The sequence below is a fragment of the Mytilus edulis genome, chromosome 9 (assembly GCF_963676685.1).
Source record: "Mytilus edulis chromosome 9, xbMytEdul2.2, whole genome shotgun sequence".
Taxonomy (NCBI): Eukaryota; Metazoa; Mollusca; class Bivalvia; order Mytilida; family Mytilidae; genus Mytilus; species Mytilus edulis.
The window spans coordinates 6,903,620-6,921,341 of NC_092352.1; the positions used below are offsets into that span (position 1 = coordinate 6,903,620).

Below are 17,722 nucleotides of genomic sequence, written 5' to 3' on the forward strand. Positions count from 1 at the left end.
GTCTTGATTTTCACATACCGTAATTAGTTTAACAGTGCAACATGTCTCGTAAGCATATAATTGATATGTGTGTGTGTGAAGTGAAGGTGCCAACTGGCTGGTTTTTTTTTTAAGACAAATGAATAGGTCAAGACTACCTGAATTGTACAAATAAATACCGTAGAAAGGCTTCTATATTTCTCACTGGTACATAGGCTGAATCCGGGTCCGTTCGCGCCCATTCACGTTTGCACCAACTCATGTTCGCCCCCTTTCACTTTCACACCCTACATGTTCGCAACTAATCTTAATTGGTTTTGTGTTTAATAACTCTGTAAGCAAGTGTTTTCTTATAAGTATAATTGTTGTCATTGTCTCAAAATAAAGTGAGACAGCATTTTTTTTTTGTGTTGAATAAATCTTAATCATGTTTTGGATAGCGTATTGTTAAAGATAATAATAATCGTTTCTAAATAAAGTGGTATTTTGTCAACGTTTTATTTAGCGTTGAATAACTCTTAATCATGTTTTGGTTAGTGTATTGCTATACTTTGTTTCATTGACCTCTTTCATAATGAAGTGAGATTCTGACTATTTTTTTTCTGTGTGTTGAATAAATTTTATCATGTTTTGGTTATAATAGTGGATTGCTATATTTTGGTTCCTATATTTTATTGTTTTGTTGTTTCAGATCAAAGGGCTTAAAAACAATTATCTTTTGTGTTTTTCCTTTAAAATCTTCAATGTTTTACTCATACCAAGCTAAAAATACATTCAGTATTTACACCAAAGCAATTTAAAACAACAATCATGATTTTCCAATTATTCAGCTTGAATTTGAATTAAAATTGGGCGCGAATGAGTAGAGTGCGAACGGACCTTGGGTGTGAACGTGCGAGGTGCGAAAGTGTATTGGGCGCAAACAGACCTGATACCACATAGTCTGAACCCCCTTCTCCCACAAAATATGATGTAAATTAAAAACAAATTGTTCAGAGAACAATTGAAGTCTTTCCACTAGAAAAGATCTATTTTTATATTGAAATATGAAAAATCAGTTTAAAATGTTAGTTCCTATGGCTTTATGACGTCCCACAAACCATGGACCTTGAATCAAAATATCCTAGGTCTTTAATATGTTTGGTTAATGAGTACTACCACTTGACGCGTAATTTTAAATGTAAGATGGACAAAAACTCCCTTTTATTGTATGCGAATTGCGCAGCCTTTCAACCAAAATATACAAGTAAGGACATGTCGCAACTAATAATTTATGAAAAATTATTTGTCAAAATGTCATACAGTATTTGAAAAGAAGTGAAAATAAGCCAAAATCAAAATTTATAATATGACCTTGACCTTTGACATTGACCTCATTTTCATTTTTAGTACCAATGACCTCATAAAGACCCTAGGTCTCTATCAGTTATGGTTTACCAGTTGAAAATGCATATCGCTTGAATCAAATGAAAAAGGGGGAATAACTCTCATATGGAGTCCCCATAGAGCTATGGTTCAAACGAATATTCTTATCCTAAATATGTAACGAGCAATTTGGTAAAATAAAAAATAAAATCTTTTACGGTTACGAAGGAGAGGTGGCCACAAGAAAAACAGTGTTTGGGGAGATAACTCTTACAACGTAATGTATTTTGTTATAATTACATTTGATATATGTTTCATTATAATACTTTATTCTGATTGGCTAACTGCACATCACATGTTATTCCTCAAGCAATTGCATCACTCAATAAAACTTTTCATTCATGATAACACGTGGTCCCACAATAAAGTGCACAGATGAATTGAATAAAAAAGTTATAAAATTCGTGTTTTCATGATCCTAGCTAAAAAAAGTAATTATAAGTATTGAATGTTTCTTTTTGTAACCTCATAGGGTTGCAAAAGCGTTGACCGTGTGCACATTTTTAGAATGAAGCGCTTACACGCTTCATACAAAAAGTACTTCGGTCAACGCTTTTACACCTCAATGAATTTACAAAAGAAAGCATTCAATACTTAAATGCAGTTGTAAATTTTTAAAGCAAAAAGAGTTAATACTAACTTTCACTTTTTTGGATGTTCATGTACATTTTGAATGTATTTATTTTTCTCAACTACATGAATTTTTTGGTGTATTTTTAATGATATATATGAGTAGTCCAAATAATTATTACGTCTGGCAAGGCTTTTTAAATTTTATTCTGGGACACCTTCCTATGACCACAAGGCTTATGTTAATTTTTTTCTGGGACGCCTTCTTAGGAAGCCTTCCTACGAACGTCTTAGGAAGGCGTCCCAGAAAAAAATAAAATAGCCTTATTGGATATTTTTATGCATTATTTAACCAGTTAAGTCTTTTACAGGATTGTTTGTTTAATGCTGTTTAAACATTACTGAAAAAAAAACCACCTTAAATTTGCTAATTATTTGGCATGAAAGTTTGATTTATTGAAAGGGACTCATAGTTTTTCATTTAATTTTAATAATTGTCTAATGGTTAAAACAATAGCTTCGTTGTTTACTTTTATACACAACAACATATTCACTTTGGTCTCGTTGTTTACCTAATATTCACTATGTACTTGGTAACAGTTATTAATTAATTGAATAGAAAATATTATAATAAATATTATTGGAAGCCGAATTGACGTCAAATAGGTGCCGATTTGACTAGATGCCAATTTAACCAGGTGCCGACTTGACTTGTACGTTTCAATTCCTCTGCGATCGTTTGCGGTATTTTCTTGAGAAAGCCTATTTTCCATCATCAAAGAGAAGAAGAAACTGCTTGAAATGATTCCCGAACGCTTCGTGATTGTTAAAATAAGTTTAATTCACTCAAAAAACAATTTTAAAACTTGCGATGTTTAAACAGGAAGTTTCAAAAGCACGTGTAAAAGAAGAAATTAACCGGTGAGAGTGGAAATCCGTACATAACATATATCACTATAGTACGACTTTTAAAGCAAAACAGTTTCATCCTTTTGTAAAACAGTCTTTAATATACCTATCACATTAATGTTTGAAGGGTCTTAAGCTTATTCAAACCATATAAGTCGGTATGAAACACCAAAACGGAATGATAATAACCGATTACGTTTTGTAGTTTACAAAATTCTGGACTGGTTCCTGTCAAACTACAACACTTTCTTCGACTGTAGTGGAATACAAACAGAAACCAGTTAGTTTGTAAACTGGTTCCTGGCTGATTACTACACAATGCTCATGCATAATGATAACACAAGCACATTCCTCCAGTTTGTATTGAAATTAGTAAATACGAAACCAAGCGCGGTAGGCAGAGAAATCAGGTCGGCAGTTATGGAACAATGACTGCGTCATTTTCCAAAAAGTGTATATCTCGGCAAAGAGATGGTGGTACTTCCCTTTATGATTTTAAATAATATTATAGATATTGTGCCTGTGATTTTGTTATTTCAATTCAACAAAGAATGTAAAATAATTTCTTCCAAACCAGATAATATTTAAGATATCCTTTATTTACAATGTTTCTACAACTGCTACTGTTGTCTTGTTCATGTGCACGGTTTTTTTAACATTAAATTTGGGTCTTCGTCGATACCATACTTATTCCCGACGTTCCGTATTAGAGGACGTATTAGGCATTTCCTCTGCACTTCTTGTATTATTATTATTTCATCACGATGACAACAATAACAGTAGAGAGTATCATTAATTGATAAAACAAAACAACAATTCGCTGAAGGCATGTTTACAAAATGTTAAAACAAGCCAAAGACCAAAAAATGACAAGGACAGTTAGTCGCCTTTTATGGAGACAAAAACTATATTCATAAAAAGGCTTTGGGGTTTTTCAACGAAAAAGTAGCAAGCTGAACTAAGTTAAAAGATAATAATTAGAGACAAATCTCGTCTGTACTAGCCAAATTTTACAAATTTAAGGTTGTAAAAAATCATATCATGAATGATGGTTAATTACGTTTTTTGGGTAATCAGTTACACCCATGGTTCTATTATTTCCATAGGAAAACACCCGAGACGTCCCAAAAATATATAGGTGCTCCTATCGTTGGAGGAACATTACACAGTTGTGTACACACACATGACAACGGAACACGATCGGAAATTCATTTGACGATATCTAAACGTATCGAAACGAAGTGAAAAATATCGTGCGCCACGTGGGCGCTTACATAAGTCACTCTATGCGCCATTTCTGGTCGATATGCGCTATAGGCGCAGGGCGCTCGACTTTCCCGATCACTGACTGTTCATCATTATCATGGATTTAGGGGTTCACAACAGGGAGCCCAGGATTTCGAAAACACACTGTAAATTTCTTACTCTGCAATTTGAAAAAAAATCATCCAATTTAAAACGCAAGTTCTATCTGAGATACATAATTGACGTATCTTTTAGTTTAATTTACATTGTTATAGTTATTCAATAATAAAGCTCAGTACTGTACTATGTGTAAGTTCACATTTAAACACCTGGTTAAATGATTATCCTGAAAGGCTATCATTTATAAATAAATATGTTTTGATTGCATATCGATCAATACTGTTGTCATTTCAAATTATTTAGACAAAACAGTTTTCACAGGTAACAATTGATGTAAATTTAAAGGAGTGTTGGCACTGCACCATTAGATCAGAATTGGGAACACACAGGGTAAGGTTTACAAACGGTATTTCAACAAAGACATTGAAGAGAAATATATGGGACTTCAATTTTTGGCTTGAATGGACAGAAATCTGCTTTATTCAGTGTTCTGTTTTCTCAGGTTTGACTGTACTTACTGAATCAGTTACGGACTCTGAATGACTGTATGTTGCTGTACTTACTGATTCAGTTACTGACTCTGAATGACTGTATGTTGCTGTACTTACTGATTCAGTTACTGACTCTGAATGACTGTATGTTGCTGTACTTACTGATTCAGTTACTGACTCTGAATGACTGTATGTTGCTGTACTTACTGACTCTGAATGACTGTATGACGCTGTACTAACTGAATCAGTTTCTGGCTCTGAATGACTGTATGTTGCTGTACTTACTGAATCAGTTTCTGACTCTGAATGACTGTATGTTGATGTACTTACTGAATCAGTTTCTGACTCTAAATGACTGTATGTTGCTGTACTTACTGAATCAGTTTCTGACTCTGAATGACTGTATGTCTCTGTAACATTTCAAAGTTATATTTCTCGTCTGTAGCATGCTGATCCACAATAAACAGGTCATCTCTCAACTTGGAGATGATAAATCCTAGGTTGAACTATGAAAAAAATAATCAATATTATATCATATTACATTTTAAAGAAAACAAGAATGTGTCCATAGTAAAGAAAACAAGAATATGTCCATAGTACATGGATGTCCAACTAGAACTATCATGTTCTATGTTCAGTGGATTGTAAAATTGGGGCCAAAACTCTAATTTGGCATTAATCATATCATATGGAACATTTGTACATATATAGTTCCAAGTTAATTGGACTTCAACTTCCTCAAAAACTACCTCAATCAAAAACTTAAAACTATAAAGAGGAACAGACATACAAACTGACGCACAGACCAAAAAAAATAATGAACATAAATGGGCATAAAAAGCGTTATCATATACTTAGAACAAATAACTTATTTTTTTACAGTATGATAATAGCATTAATTTTCAGTGAATTCCACATTTTTCTGAAATGGTGTTTAGCAGGCTGATATGAAATATTTATCACATGTTTCAAATATTATCACATGCTTTTTTGTAACGTTTCAAAACAGTGTGCATTATGTTTTGTTGATTTTTTTTATCGTCAATATAAAAATATATCATGTTGTGGTTCTTTGTCCTGTTGAGGCATAATTTTTTATGATAGATAGATTTCATATTGGATGTACTACATTTGGCATTCGTAAACTTTTCCAAAGCACTTCTATCTAACAACTAAAAAGGATCAATATATTAAACTGTTTCTCTCCATTATTGAAGCATATGATAAAAAGATCATAACATGTCATTTTTCATATCAGGTGTATAATCAGCCCTCGAGTCTATGGCTCTTGGACTGATAATACATCTAAAAATGACATGTAATAATCTGATAACATTGACTAAAACTTTTGGTCTTATTACATAGTTTTATCTAAAAACAACAAATAGATAGTTTTAATTTAAAAGCTTCAATATAAAGTCATTAAAGATAGTCAAAGGATCATTCTTTTGTACATCATAGAATAAAACAAGTAAATACCTGTCCAAGTATTTCCATCTGTTTAAACATATCTTTGCTGTAAAGACAAACACATAACTTGGTATATTGTTTCATATAAATTAAAACAGTTGATCAAGATCTTATGTAGAATTCTCTAGATGTCTTTAATATTTTTTGTGTTGTTAGGTTGCTGTTTCATTGATGCATTCCCAAAATTACTTTGTTTCACTCCTCATTAAAAATATCATCTGGAGACTTCAGTGGATTCAGAATTTGCTCAGCGTTGTAAGCAACACCTCACCTTTGGGCTTTGTAACAAGAAGATATTTTTGACAAGATATCCATCTATTTTGGGGTTGCTTTCCCATAGATGTTTAACACTTATCTAATCAATCCTTTTACAAAAAGAAAAACAATACAGCCAATCTGTTTTTCTTTTCTGTAACTTGTTTGAAATATCAGAATACTTCTCCGGTTTTCAAAAATTATACAAAGTACTGTGGATTAAGTAATTATTAGTGGATACCAAGTTTCATGGATATCATGGAACGATTTTCAAATTTTGAAAAGGGGTGTTTGCAGACTTTACATCGTCTTATCTGGGCCTTTTATAGCTGACTATGCGGTATGGGCATTACTCATTGTTGAAGGCCGTACAGTGACCTATAGTTGTTAATGTCTGTGTCATTTTGGTCTCTTGTGGACAGTTGTCTCATCGGCAGTTATACCACATCTTCTTTTTTATATTTACCAAAATCATGAAATTAAATATCCATGAACATACAATATAGAGCAACTTATCCTTAATTCATGAAAATTGGAATCAAGGAATATAAAGAATCCATAGTAGTGCAATGATGAAAGAGGATATCAAAAGGAAGGCAGAAAGATTACCTATAAATCTATGTGGACATTTGATAAAAAAAAAACCCATTTAAAATGGTAAAAGTTAAGAATGTAAAAGATTGGTTTTGGTTTTTATTGTTGATGGATTGCTGACCCACTGATAATAACCTACCTTAACATTTGATTTAATTTGTATTACCTAATTTCTTTTTGTAATTCCTCTTCGGCAGCTTTGTTATCTGTCGGTGATATCTTGGCTCGGAATGTACGACAAAAACTTTCTTCACTCTTTCCTTAAGTAAAAAATGTAAATCTCAAACATTAAAAAGAACATGTTACAAAGATTTTTGTGTAAGAACTAGGTACTATTGCAAAACAAATAAAATTATCACAAGCAAATAAAATTCGGTAAATTAATAGAATTCTTAGTTGAATTCTCTAAAAGTGATTAGGCCTTTGTTAAATTATCAAAATCAATTGTTCTTACTGTTTTTCCTTTTCTGTACTCGATCTCTAAATCCATGAAAATCAAAGGTAACTGTTCTTTCTGATCTTTTGTGGTCTTGTTTCTCATCCTTAAAATATAAGGTTGTTTGAAATTGATGAAGCAAAGACTTGGTAGATCTATTTCCATCAAAAACATTTAGAATAAACAAATATACACAGTGCTTATTGTTGGTCTATAAAAAAAGCTAAAATCAGTAATTTGCAAAAAGTGTTCCATGTAATAGTATGACTTTTCTGTTTTGCTTTATTTTATTAAGATCGAATATTGAAATGTCTATCTTTTCAAAATCGTGCAGATTGGAAAAATGCAATTAAAGCTACTAACATGACAAAAAAAAAAAAAAATACAAAGATTACTTTATGCAATTTTTCAAGCTTACTTATTCACACAAAAAAACTGTCTAACTAATTAAATGTATTGTTTCCTTGACTAAATAACTTACAAAGCAGGTCACTTGTAAACTTGGTTCTGGTTCTTTATTCATATTAGGACTTAAACAATCTACTTCCAAAATATCTGGATCAGTACACATAGTAGCTTTCAATCTTCCATCAACTTCATCATTAAAACAGTCTTCTTGAACACAACTGGTGGAACTTGAACACAAATAATTTGCCTTAGATTCTATTTTGTCTGATTTAAGGCCTAAGCATTCAACATTATTACTACTGTCTGAATACGGGTCTAACAATATCACCTTTTCTGTTTCCAATCTTCCTGAATGATCTTCACATATTTCCTGAGAGAGATGTTGTACATCACTGTCTGATGATATTGTCACACAGGCTGATGACTGGGAATCTGTCTGGTCCTGTGAACTACTGATTCCTGATTCAGAATCTGTCTGAGTTAATTCCCTTTTCTCATGATTTACTATAAATGAGTTTTGAGATTCACATTGGTTGTCAGTGTGATCAAGTAAAGATTTGTTTGTTTCAAATGTAACAGATAAGTCTTCAGAGTTCTTCAGTTCCGTAGTAATGGTTGGTTTAGTTTCAATAAGAGATTCTTTCAATTCTTCTGTAATGTCTGAAGTTTTTGATTTAATGACAAAAGAATCAAGTCTTCTCTCTATAATAGAAATTTACATTCAAGTTAAATATGTTAAACTATAAAACTTTACTTAGATTTAGGTGTAAGCCAAAATATGATATCTATAGATTCAACTCTTAAATACATTTACCTGAATTATTTTGTTAATCTAGACAAAAAGAATATTTTCACCTCTCTTGATCATATAAATATTCTGCATGGTCAATTTCAATGAATTTGTTTTTACACATTCATTCAAGCATTCAAGAGAACTATCAAGTGCAGAAATTATGACATATGTTAACCGTTATCTGGAGTATGTGTATGTTTTACTTAATACAAAGTGAACATAAATGAGCAGCATTTTAAATTATATGAATTTGTTAAGGTGGCTCGGGACTATTCGACTGCGCATAATTTCACGCATGAATTGCAAAAGTATTTGTCGTAAATTCGACATAATTTTCTAAATATTTTGATTGATTAGAAATGTTAAATCATTGTTGTTATATGACTAAAAGAATATTTTTGTTATTATCCGTATTTTTTAAAGGGTCAAAGTGACATTTCACCCATTTTCACCATTTTTTCGCCGAAATTTGGGTTTTAAGGCAAAATATTTTTTTTTGCTTATCGGTGACCTATGTTTTTTATTGGCTCATTCTTTGAAGCTATATTCCAGCTTTTCATATTGCAGTTTTGGACCAATTGTCATAGAACGTTTTTTTGATATTCCGATAAAAATATGTCAACACCTCCATTTTCCCTATCATTTCATGGAAAAATGATCCCTTTAACATACCTGTTTAAAAGTAAAATTTTGAGCTTAAATGGTCTGTGACCCCCTATTTTTTTTCAACCAATTTGATTCATTTTTTTTAAATAACCAAAAATACGGCACTTCTGATAGAAACTTCGAATAGGCCCGAGCCACCTTAATGCATTAATTAAGGAAGTAATTAAACTGCATCTGAATATCTATAAATTAATCAGTTTATTTTTTATCTGTGAGTTTGACTGTCCATCTGATATATTTGTCCCTCTCTTCTTTTACACATATATATGTATGAAGCTTTTTTGCAAATCTATTATTAAACCTAGTATTTACTTAAACAAAAATGTTCACAGCAATAACTAGATAACATATCATTTTAAATAGAATTCTGTGGATTCAATGTTTAGTTTTGATTTAAAGTGAAAAACAAAATTTACAACTTTTTTCCCTTTTTAGATCAATTTGTATTTCGATTAAAGTAAGAAATTTTGGTTCTTTGACTTGATAGATGTAATCTGCTGATAACTTACGTTTACTCTGTTGCTCTTTAACAGGTGATATTGAACTTTCCTCATCTTTGGTGAAACTGCTACTAAATGTTCTCTTTAAATTATTAAATGCACTGCCAACTGAACGCTTAAAAAAAAAAATAGGTCTTTAAAAATTGTCATCCTGAATTAAACATTATTCTATGCAAAGTTCATAATAATTCAGATAAAACAACAAAAAGGAAGTGTACAATGACAATATATGATGATGTTAATACTTCAATTTTTCAATTTGGGTCCGAGGCTTAGCAGAAAAAGTGTACAGGAATTTGAACTGATTTGGGCGGACATGACAAAGTCCATCTCTTGCCAAACTTAACCTCTCAATCATTTGGATGAAGAAATGAATTAAGAGGTGCAAAAGATTTTTATTAGAGTAAGATTCTGAGGAAACGACTTATATATTAACATATAACTATAAAGTATTATGTAGTTACCTTTGTCAAAACAGGACTTTCAGTATTTAACTCACTACTTTCCCTGAAAAAAAATCAGAAAATAAAGTCAAGCTAACGATTTAAATCTGTCACTTATATGGGAGGTCAAATCTGTCAAGATAATTAAATTTCATCCCTGTATTCTTAAAAAATATTTAAATACTATACAATTTTGAATTAAAAAATCTTATTGTAAATATCATGCCAGTAATCTCCACCTTAGTAGAGCTAGAATGAAGACCATCTTTCCCTTTGGCATGTATGTTGCTATCTTATGAATTTATACCCTATAAATCCTTTTATTCACATTCATAAACAAAACGGAACTCCCATCATGCAATGTTAAGTGAACTACAAAAATGGATTCAACACCATTATTTGGAACAAAACTAAAAATTTATTCAAAATGAACTTGCTTACTAAGGTTCAAGTTAATGTGTGACCAGAATTTCATGAAAACTATGTTATCGAAATTCTTTTACCTGACATGCAACAAAAGAAGGGACAGATGCACAGACCAGAAAACATATAACAATAAACAGATTATTTTCAAGCTACAAACCTTTGTTTAAAGGGACTTGTTTTCACCTTGTTGCCTACAGAGAAAAAGAAAATGTAATATCATTCATAACAACCTCTTAACAAAAGAGAAAAGGAAATCCCTAAAATTTACCATTTATTGTAACAGTTTGTATTATTACAAATTGGGTATACAAAAGATTTGAGCTGAAAAGAAGTCTTATTAAAAGACTGGACATGATATGTCTGATGTTAAATGGTGAAAATATAAGACTGTTGAGCTAGCAACAATATGTCATATAGACAGGAAAACTGAATTTTATAGAATTCTTAGAAATCTCTTATCAATTTTGCTGGGCAGTCTTATACAATATCACAAATTAAAAGTTTAACCCAGCAATATTGATTGTGTTACACAGACATTCATTTTCTATTCACTTGTCATTGTTCCAATTTATATCAGTAATTTTTAATAATTGATATTACATATCTTATATCAATTTCATTTATTTTTTTATTTTCCAATACTTACCAAGGTTTTGTAAAGTGCATGTATTAACATTATATACTGATGCTGTTGGTTCAAACATTTCAATCAAAGATGTCTAAAAAAAAATTAATATAAGATTCGTACACTCATCTACATGTAACTTGCTGTTAATAAAATCATGCTTTCTTATTATTGTTGTAAATTTTATTTCATGATGTCATGTAACATTTTTCACCTGTTTTGAAACACATATAATCTACACATACTTAGTAAGAAAATCAATGGGTGGCAAGGGTATAAAAATATGCTTGTTTTCAAAATTCCAATAGGGAACATACCTTTTATAAATACTTTAATATTTTTAAATATGAAGAAGGCCAATGGCCGAAACGTCTGAACAATTGGTTTATTTATACAATTATAAAAATATGGTTATATGGACTTCCCTTGTGGATATAAGAAATACATGTTTAAGAAGCCACACTCTGTATGTGCCTTTTTCAAGTCAGGAGCCTGTTATTCAGTGGGTTTCCTTAGTTACTGTGTTTCGTATTAGTTTTTCTTTCATTATTGTATATATAAATTAGGCCGTTAGTTTTCTCGCTTGAAATTTTTTGTCATTTTGAGGCGTTTTTATAGCTGAATATGTATGCAGTATGGGCTTTGCTCAGGTTCTTATTATTGAAAGCCTTTCAGTGACATGTAGTTGTTAATTTCTGTGTCATTTGGTCTCTTAAAGAGAGTTGTTTCATTGGCAAGTATACCACATCTTCTTTTCATAGAGATAGGATCGAGTAGGCTGTGTCTATGTCCAAATCACATCAATATATCTGTTCCAAATGGTGATGTTATATTTGACACTTGATGTAGGAGTATCATACTATTAGTATTTTAAAAGAAACCTATCAAACACTGTTCACATATCTTGCAGACAATACCCATTTGATTTGTTAGCAATGATTGTGTCCTGAAAATTCATCAAGTATATATATTGGCCATCAAGCTTTATTTAAGAATTGAATGCTTCTTTTTGTAAATTCATTGGGGTGTAAAAGCGTTGACCGAAGTACATTTAGTATGAAGCGCGGAAGCACTTCATTCTAAAAATGTGCGCACGGTCAACGCTTTTACAACCCTATGAAGTTACAAAAAGAACCATTCAATACTTATAATTACATTTTTTAGCTATGATCAAGAAAACACGAATTTTATATTGTTTTTATTTAATTCACCTGTGCACTTTATTGTGGGACCACATGTTATCATGAATGAAAAGTTTTATTGAGTGATACAATTGCTTACGGAAGAACATGTGATGTGCAGTTAGCCAATCAGAATAAAGTATTATAATGAAACATACATCTAATGTAATTATATGTCAATCAACCTATACATAACTCAACCGCCGGTTACCATATCTATATAAATAGGGTGCAAACATTAATCAATCATTCTGCCTCTGATGATGGTCCTTTTCGGACCAAAACCGGTCAGGCTATAAAACATCACCAGGCGCTGTTAATTATGTGTATTGGTATATATACTATATTTTTATGCTTTTAAATTTTTCTCACTGATACACATAGTTAATATGGCTTCTACTAACGAAAGCTCCATTTGGAGCTAATGTGTTTAGAGACTACTTATGTCAGTACACCTTTCCTATATTGCCAATATATACGTACTTACTTTAATGACAGCTAATAAAATCTTTTCATTTTCTATAAACACTTGTCTTTTATCAGGGGTCACATTCACGTCTACTGATTCTGAAATTCATAAACTTTTAAATATGTTTGTCTTTATCAAAAAAGTTTTACAAGTCAAAGCTACAATAAATGCTACATATTGTTATGATCCATGTTCAATATCAAGTTCATTCTTCTATTTAATCAAAGAGCTGAAAGCTCTGAAGAAAAATGACGCCACTGTTTCTAATATTGGGATAGTTTTTATGCAAGTCTTGATTTTCACATACCGTAATTAGTTTAACAATGCAACATGTATGGTGAGCATATAATTGATATTCGTATATGTGTGTGTGTGTGTGTGAAGTGAAGGTGACAACTGGCTGGTTTTTTAAGACAAATGAATAGGTCAAGACTAGCTGAATTGTACAAATAAATACCGTAGAAAGGCTTGTATATTTCTCACTGGTACATAGTCTGAATCCGGGTCCGTTCGCTTCCATTCATGTTTGCGCCCACTCATTTTCACCCCCTTTCACTTTCACACCCTACATGTTCGCACCCAATCTTAATTGGTTTTGTGTTTAATAACTCTGTAAGCAAGTGTTTTCTTATAAGTATAATTGTTGTCATTGTCTCAAAATAAAGTGAGACAGCAATTTTGTTTTTGTGTTGAATAAATCTTAATCATGTTTTGGATAGGGTATTGCTAAAAATAATAATAATCCTTTCTAAATAAAGTGGTATTTTGTCAACGTTTTATTTTGTGTTGAATAACTCTTAATCATGTTTTGGTAAGTGTATTGCTATAACTTTGTTTCATTGACTTGTTTCAAAATGAAGCGATACTCTGACTATGTTTTTTTCTTTGTGTTGAATAAATTTTATCATGTTTTGGTTATATTAGTGGATTGCTATATTTTGGTTTCTATGTTTTATTGTTTCGTTGTTTCAGATCAAAGGGACCAAGCTGTTAAAAACAATTATCTTTTGTGTTTTTTCCTTTAAAATCTTCAATGTTTTACTCATACCAAGCTATAAATACATTCAGTATTTACACCAAAGCAATTTAAAACAACAACCATGATTTTCCAATTATTCAACTTGAATTTGAATTAAAATTGTCAAAGAATTCTAGTCAAACCGCACCTAGTTAAATTGGCACATGGACAAATCAGCACCTGGTTAAAATCGACACCTGATATAGTCAATTCGTCACCCATGTTAAATATATATTTTTAACAGTATTTTAAGCAATAGGGTAAAAATAAGAAAGGGGTTGCCAGATTTTTTTTCAGTATTTAAGCAAAAAGAGTTAAATACTAACTTTCACATTTTTAGGTGTTCATGTACATTTTGTATATATTTATTTTTCTCAACTAAATGACTTTTTTGGTGTATTTTTAATGATATATATATATATGAGTAGTCCAAATAATTATTACGTCTGGCAAGGCTTTTTTAATTTTATTCTGGAACACCTTCCTATGACCGCAAGGCTATGTTAATTTTTTTCTAGGACGCCTTCCTACGAACGTCGTAGGAAGGCGTCCCAGAAAAATAATAAAATAGCCTTGACAGACGTCATAATTATTTGGACTAATACATGAGATATTGGGTATTTTTCTGCATTATTTTAACCAGTTGAGCATTTTACAGGATTGTTTGTTTAATGCTGTTTAAACTTTACTGAAAAAAAACACCTTAAATTTGCTAATTATTTGGCATGAAAGTTTGATTTATTGAAAGGGACTCATAGTTTTCCATTTTATTTTAATAATACAATTAGACAAATTGTCTTATTGTTAAAACAACAGCTTTGGTAAGGGCTTCGTTGTTTACCTTTATACACTTAACATATTCACTTTCGTTTCGTTGTTTACCAAAATACACAACAACATATTCACTATGTACTTGGTAACAGTAATTAATTAATTGAATAGAAAATATTATAACAAATATTATTGGATGCCGAATTGACGTCGAATAGGTGCCAATTTGACTAGATGCCAATTTAACCAGGTGCCGACTTGACTTGTACGTTTCAATTCCTCTGCGATCGTTTGCGGTATTTTCTTGAGAAAACCTATTTTCCATCATCAAAGAGAAGAAGAAACTGCTTTAAATGATTCTGGAACGCTTCATGATTGTTAAAATAAGTTTAATTCACTCAAAAACAATTTTAAAACTTGCGATGTTTAAACAGGAAGTTTCAAAAGCACGTGTAAAAGAAGAAATTAACCGGTGAGAGTGGAAATCCGTATATGACAGATATCCCTATAGTACGACTTTGAAAGTAAAACAGTTCAATCCTTTTGTAAAACAGTCTTTAATATACCTATCACATTAATGTTTGAAGGGTCTTAAGCTTATTCAAACCATATAAGTCGGTATGAAACACCAAAACGGAATGAACAATAACCGATTACGTTTTGTAGTTTACAAATTCTAAAACTGGTTCCCGTCAAACTACAACACTTTGTTCGAGTGTAGTGGAATACAAGCAGAAACCAGTGTAAACTGGGTCCTGGCTGATTTAATACTACACAATGATGCATAATGATAACACAAGCAGATTCCAGTTTGTATGGAAAATAGTAAATACGAAACCAAGCGCGGTAGGCAGAGAAATGTAATGAAGTTCAGGTCGGCAGTTATGGAACAATGACTGCGTCATTTTCCAAAAATCTTAAATGTAGCTTCATCCTAGTGTAACAGACGGATGGCACATAGAACCAATACTCTCATCAACTGTTTGCTACATCATTTACATTGGAAATGTCATGTGTTCATACCATCCATATTGAGATTTACATATTTGTTACTTTCTATACAATCTTAAAGAGCAAATGCATATAAATAAAGACAAACTGAAATTTTGCTCACAGTTATTATCTGATGGTCATCTTAAGATATATTATTCTTTTATTTAAGGGCATACGATACAGTTTCAGGGGAGGTAATGACGTTGCTAACGCAAAATGTTATTTTCGAGACGTCAAACTATGACATATCGGGAAAAGATGCATTTTTTGACTGATTTTTATCATTCAAACTGATTTAATTTGAAAACGAGTGCATGGACCCCTATTTTTTAAAACAGCAATTTGTTTCATTTTGCAAGGACATTATGTGACCCAAATTTTATAAAACTGTAAATAGAGGATTTTTTTTAATTTTGATAAACATTCAGCAAAAAATGACGTTTGTTCCTCTATTCATGAACATTTGATAAATATGAGTTATTTCTGAATAAAAATTGCATAATTTTTAATGATACTTATAAAATACAGAAATTACCGATTATTTAACAAAAAACCATTTGTGTTTATCTTTTAAAACAAAAAAGTTATGTCTTTCTTTCGAAAAAGAAAATACGGACACAAATCTGAATTTTGAGCAAATATACAAAATTTCGACCTCATTTTACTCAAAAAGTAGCACATGAAGGTATATTTTTTATTACATATTTGATTTAATCAGGTAAAAAATAGCCTATATGCAAATTTTCATCAACTTGTAAATACAGGTTCAAAACTGTATCGTATGCCCTTAATTAACTGAGAAAAAAAATGATAAACAGACACCATTTTCTAAAAATATTTACCTTTCTGTATAGTAATACTGAGGGCCACAAAGGGATACTGATGTCTGTTATACTGATGATAAACTTCATTTACAAGTTTTGATAGCTGGAAAAAAGAGGGATAAAAAGCCCCAAAATAAATGTTTAGTATCCAAAAATTAAGCAAAATAAAATAATTTCAGGAACATTTTGCTGTATAAAGAATTCAACACAAGCATATTTTTCCTCAGTGAAAAAGCAAAAAATAAACTCTTCCTGTAAGAAATGGATTTTTTGCGGCAATGGTTTTTTTCTCTAAACCTTTGTCAAAGATTTCAACTACATTATAACCCGTAATTATATAACTGAAATTTAATGATTTGTATGACCAATTGTAACCCTACTCCACAGGAAAATAAGACAACACTAAAGTACCTTAGAATGATCACATGGTCTTTTGTTAATGAAGTAAAACTGTCTATCTGCACTGCTTCTCCCCTGACCATGTTCACATTTAGATATATGGCCCTCTATCCTAAAACATTACAAAACATTGTAAATATATTGTGTTATGTACAAATATTATACCTGATTCTTTTTAAAACGAAATATGTGGATATTTTGGCTTATATGGTCCAGCAATTATTTTAAAAACTAGTCTACTTAGAAGATAGGTAAATAATTTCAAGTTTATTTCTTTTAAATTAACATTTTGAGTGCCGTTAGCACTGTCTAACAAAATTTTTACCGTCCTGCATAATTTAAAAAATTTAAGAATGTGTCCATGGAACAAAGATTTCCCTGTTTGTAAATATATGGCAAATACTCCAATTTCTCAATCTACAAAGTGACATAACTCAAGAACTACAAATGTGACGCTACCCAAATTCAAACTTGACACATATATATCATAGAACATAATTCTGCTCTTCTATTGAAAGAAAGGCATAAAAATATCAAATGTGGTTTCTTCATCATTGTTAATTATCAAAAATTAAAAAAAAACTATATAAATATTAAAGTAAGAATTTAGTTATCGCTTTTGAACCACATAAACAAACAACTTCTGAACATCAGATTCCTGACTAAGGACAGGTGCAAAGAATTGCAGCGGGATAAAACATTTTAATTGTAC

The 17,722-nt window shown here is 31.1% G+C and overlaps 1 protein-coding gene across 2 annotated transcripts in view; it reads right to left on the minus strand.

Moving 5' to 3' along the window:
- LOC139487551 (mismatch repair endonuclease PMS2-like) overlaps positions 1 to 17,722 on the minus strand; it is a 61,164-nt gene that overhangs the window by 34,610 nt on the left and 8,832 nt on the right. For both annotated transcript variants that reach the window (XM_071272433.1, XM_071272434.1), the window contains exons 9-20: positions 17,023 to 17,122; positions 16,630 to 16,714; positions 13,024 to 13,103; positions 11,377 to 11,449; positions 10,888 to 10,921; positions 10,326 to 10,368; positions 9,871 to 9,976; positions 7,976 to 8,604; positions 7,513 to 7,600; positions 7,225 to 7,318; positions 6,219 to 6,255; positions 5,115 to 5,245 (exon numbers count right to left, since the gene is read on the minus strand). In XM_071272433.1, coding sequence (XP_071128534.1) covers positions 5,115 to 5,245; positions 6,219 to 6,255; positions 7,225 to 7,318; positions 7,513 to 7,600; positions 7,976 to 8,604; positions 9,871 to 9,976; positions 10,326 to 10,368; positions 10,888 to 10,921; positions 11,377 to 11,449; positions 13,024 to 13,103; positions 16,630 to 16,714; positions 17,023 to 17,122 — 1,500 coding nt within the window. The remainder of the gene's footprint in view (positions 1 to 5,114; positions 5,246 to 6,218; positions 6,256 to 7,224; positions 7,319 to 7,512; positions 7,601 to 7,975; positions 8,605 to 9,870; positions 9,977 to 10,325; positions 10,369 to 10,887; positions 10,922 to 11,376; positions 11,450 to 13,023; positions 13,104 to 16,629; positions 16,715 to 17,022; positions 17,123 to 17,722) is intronic.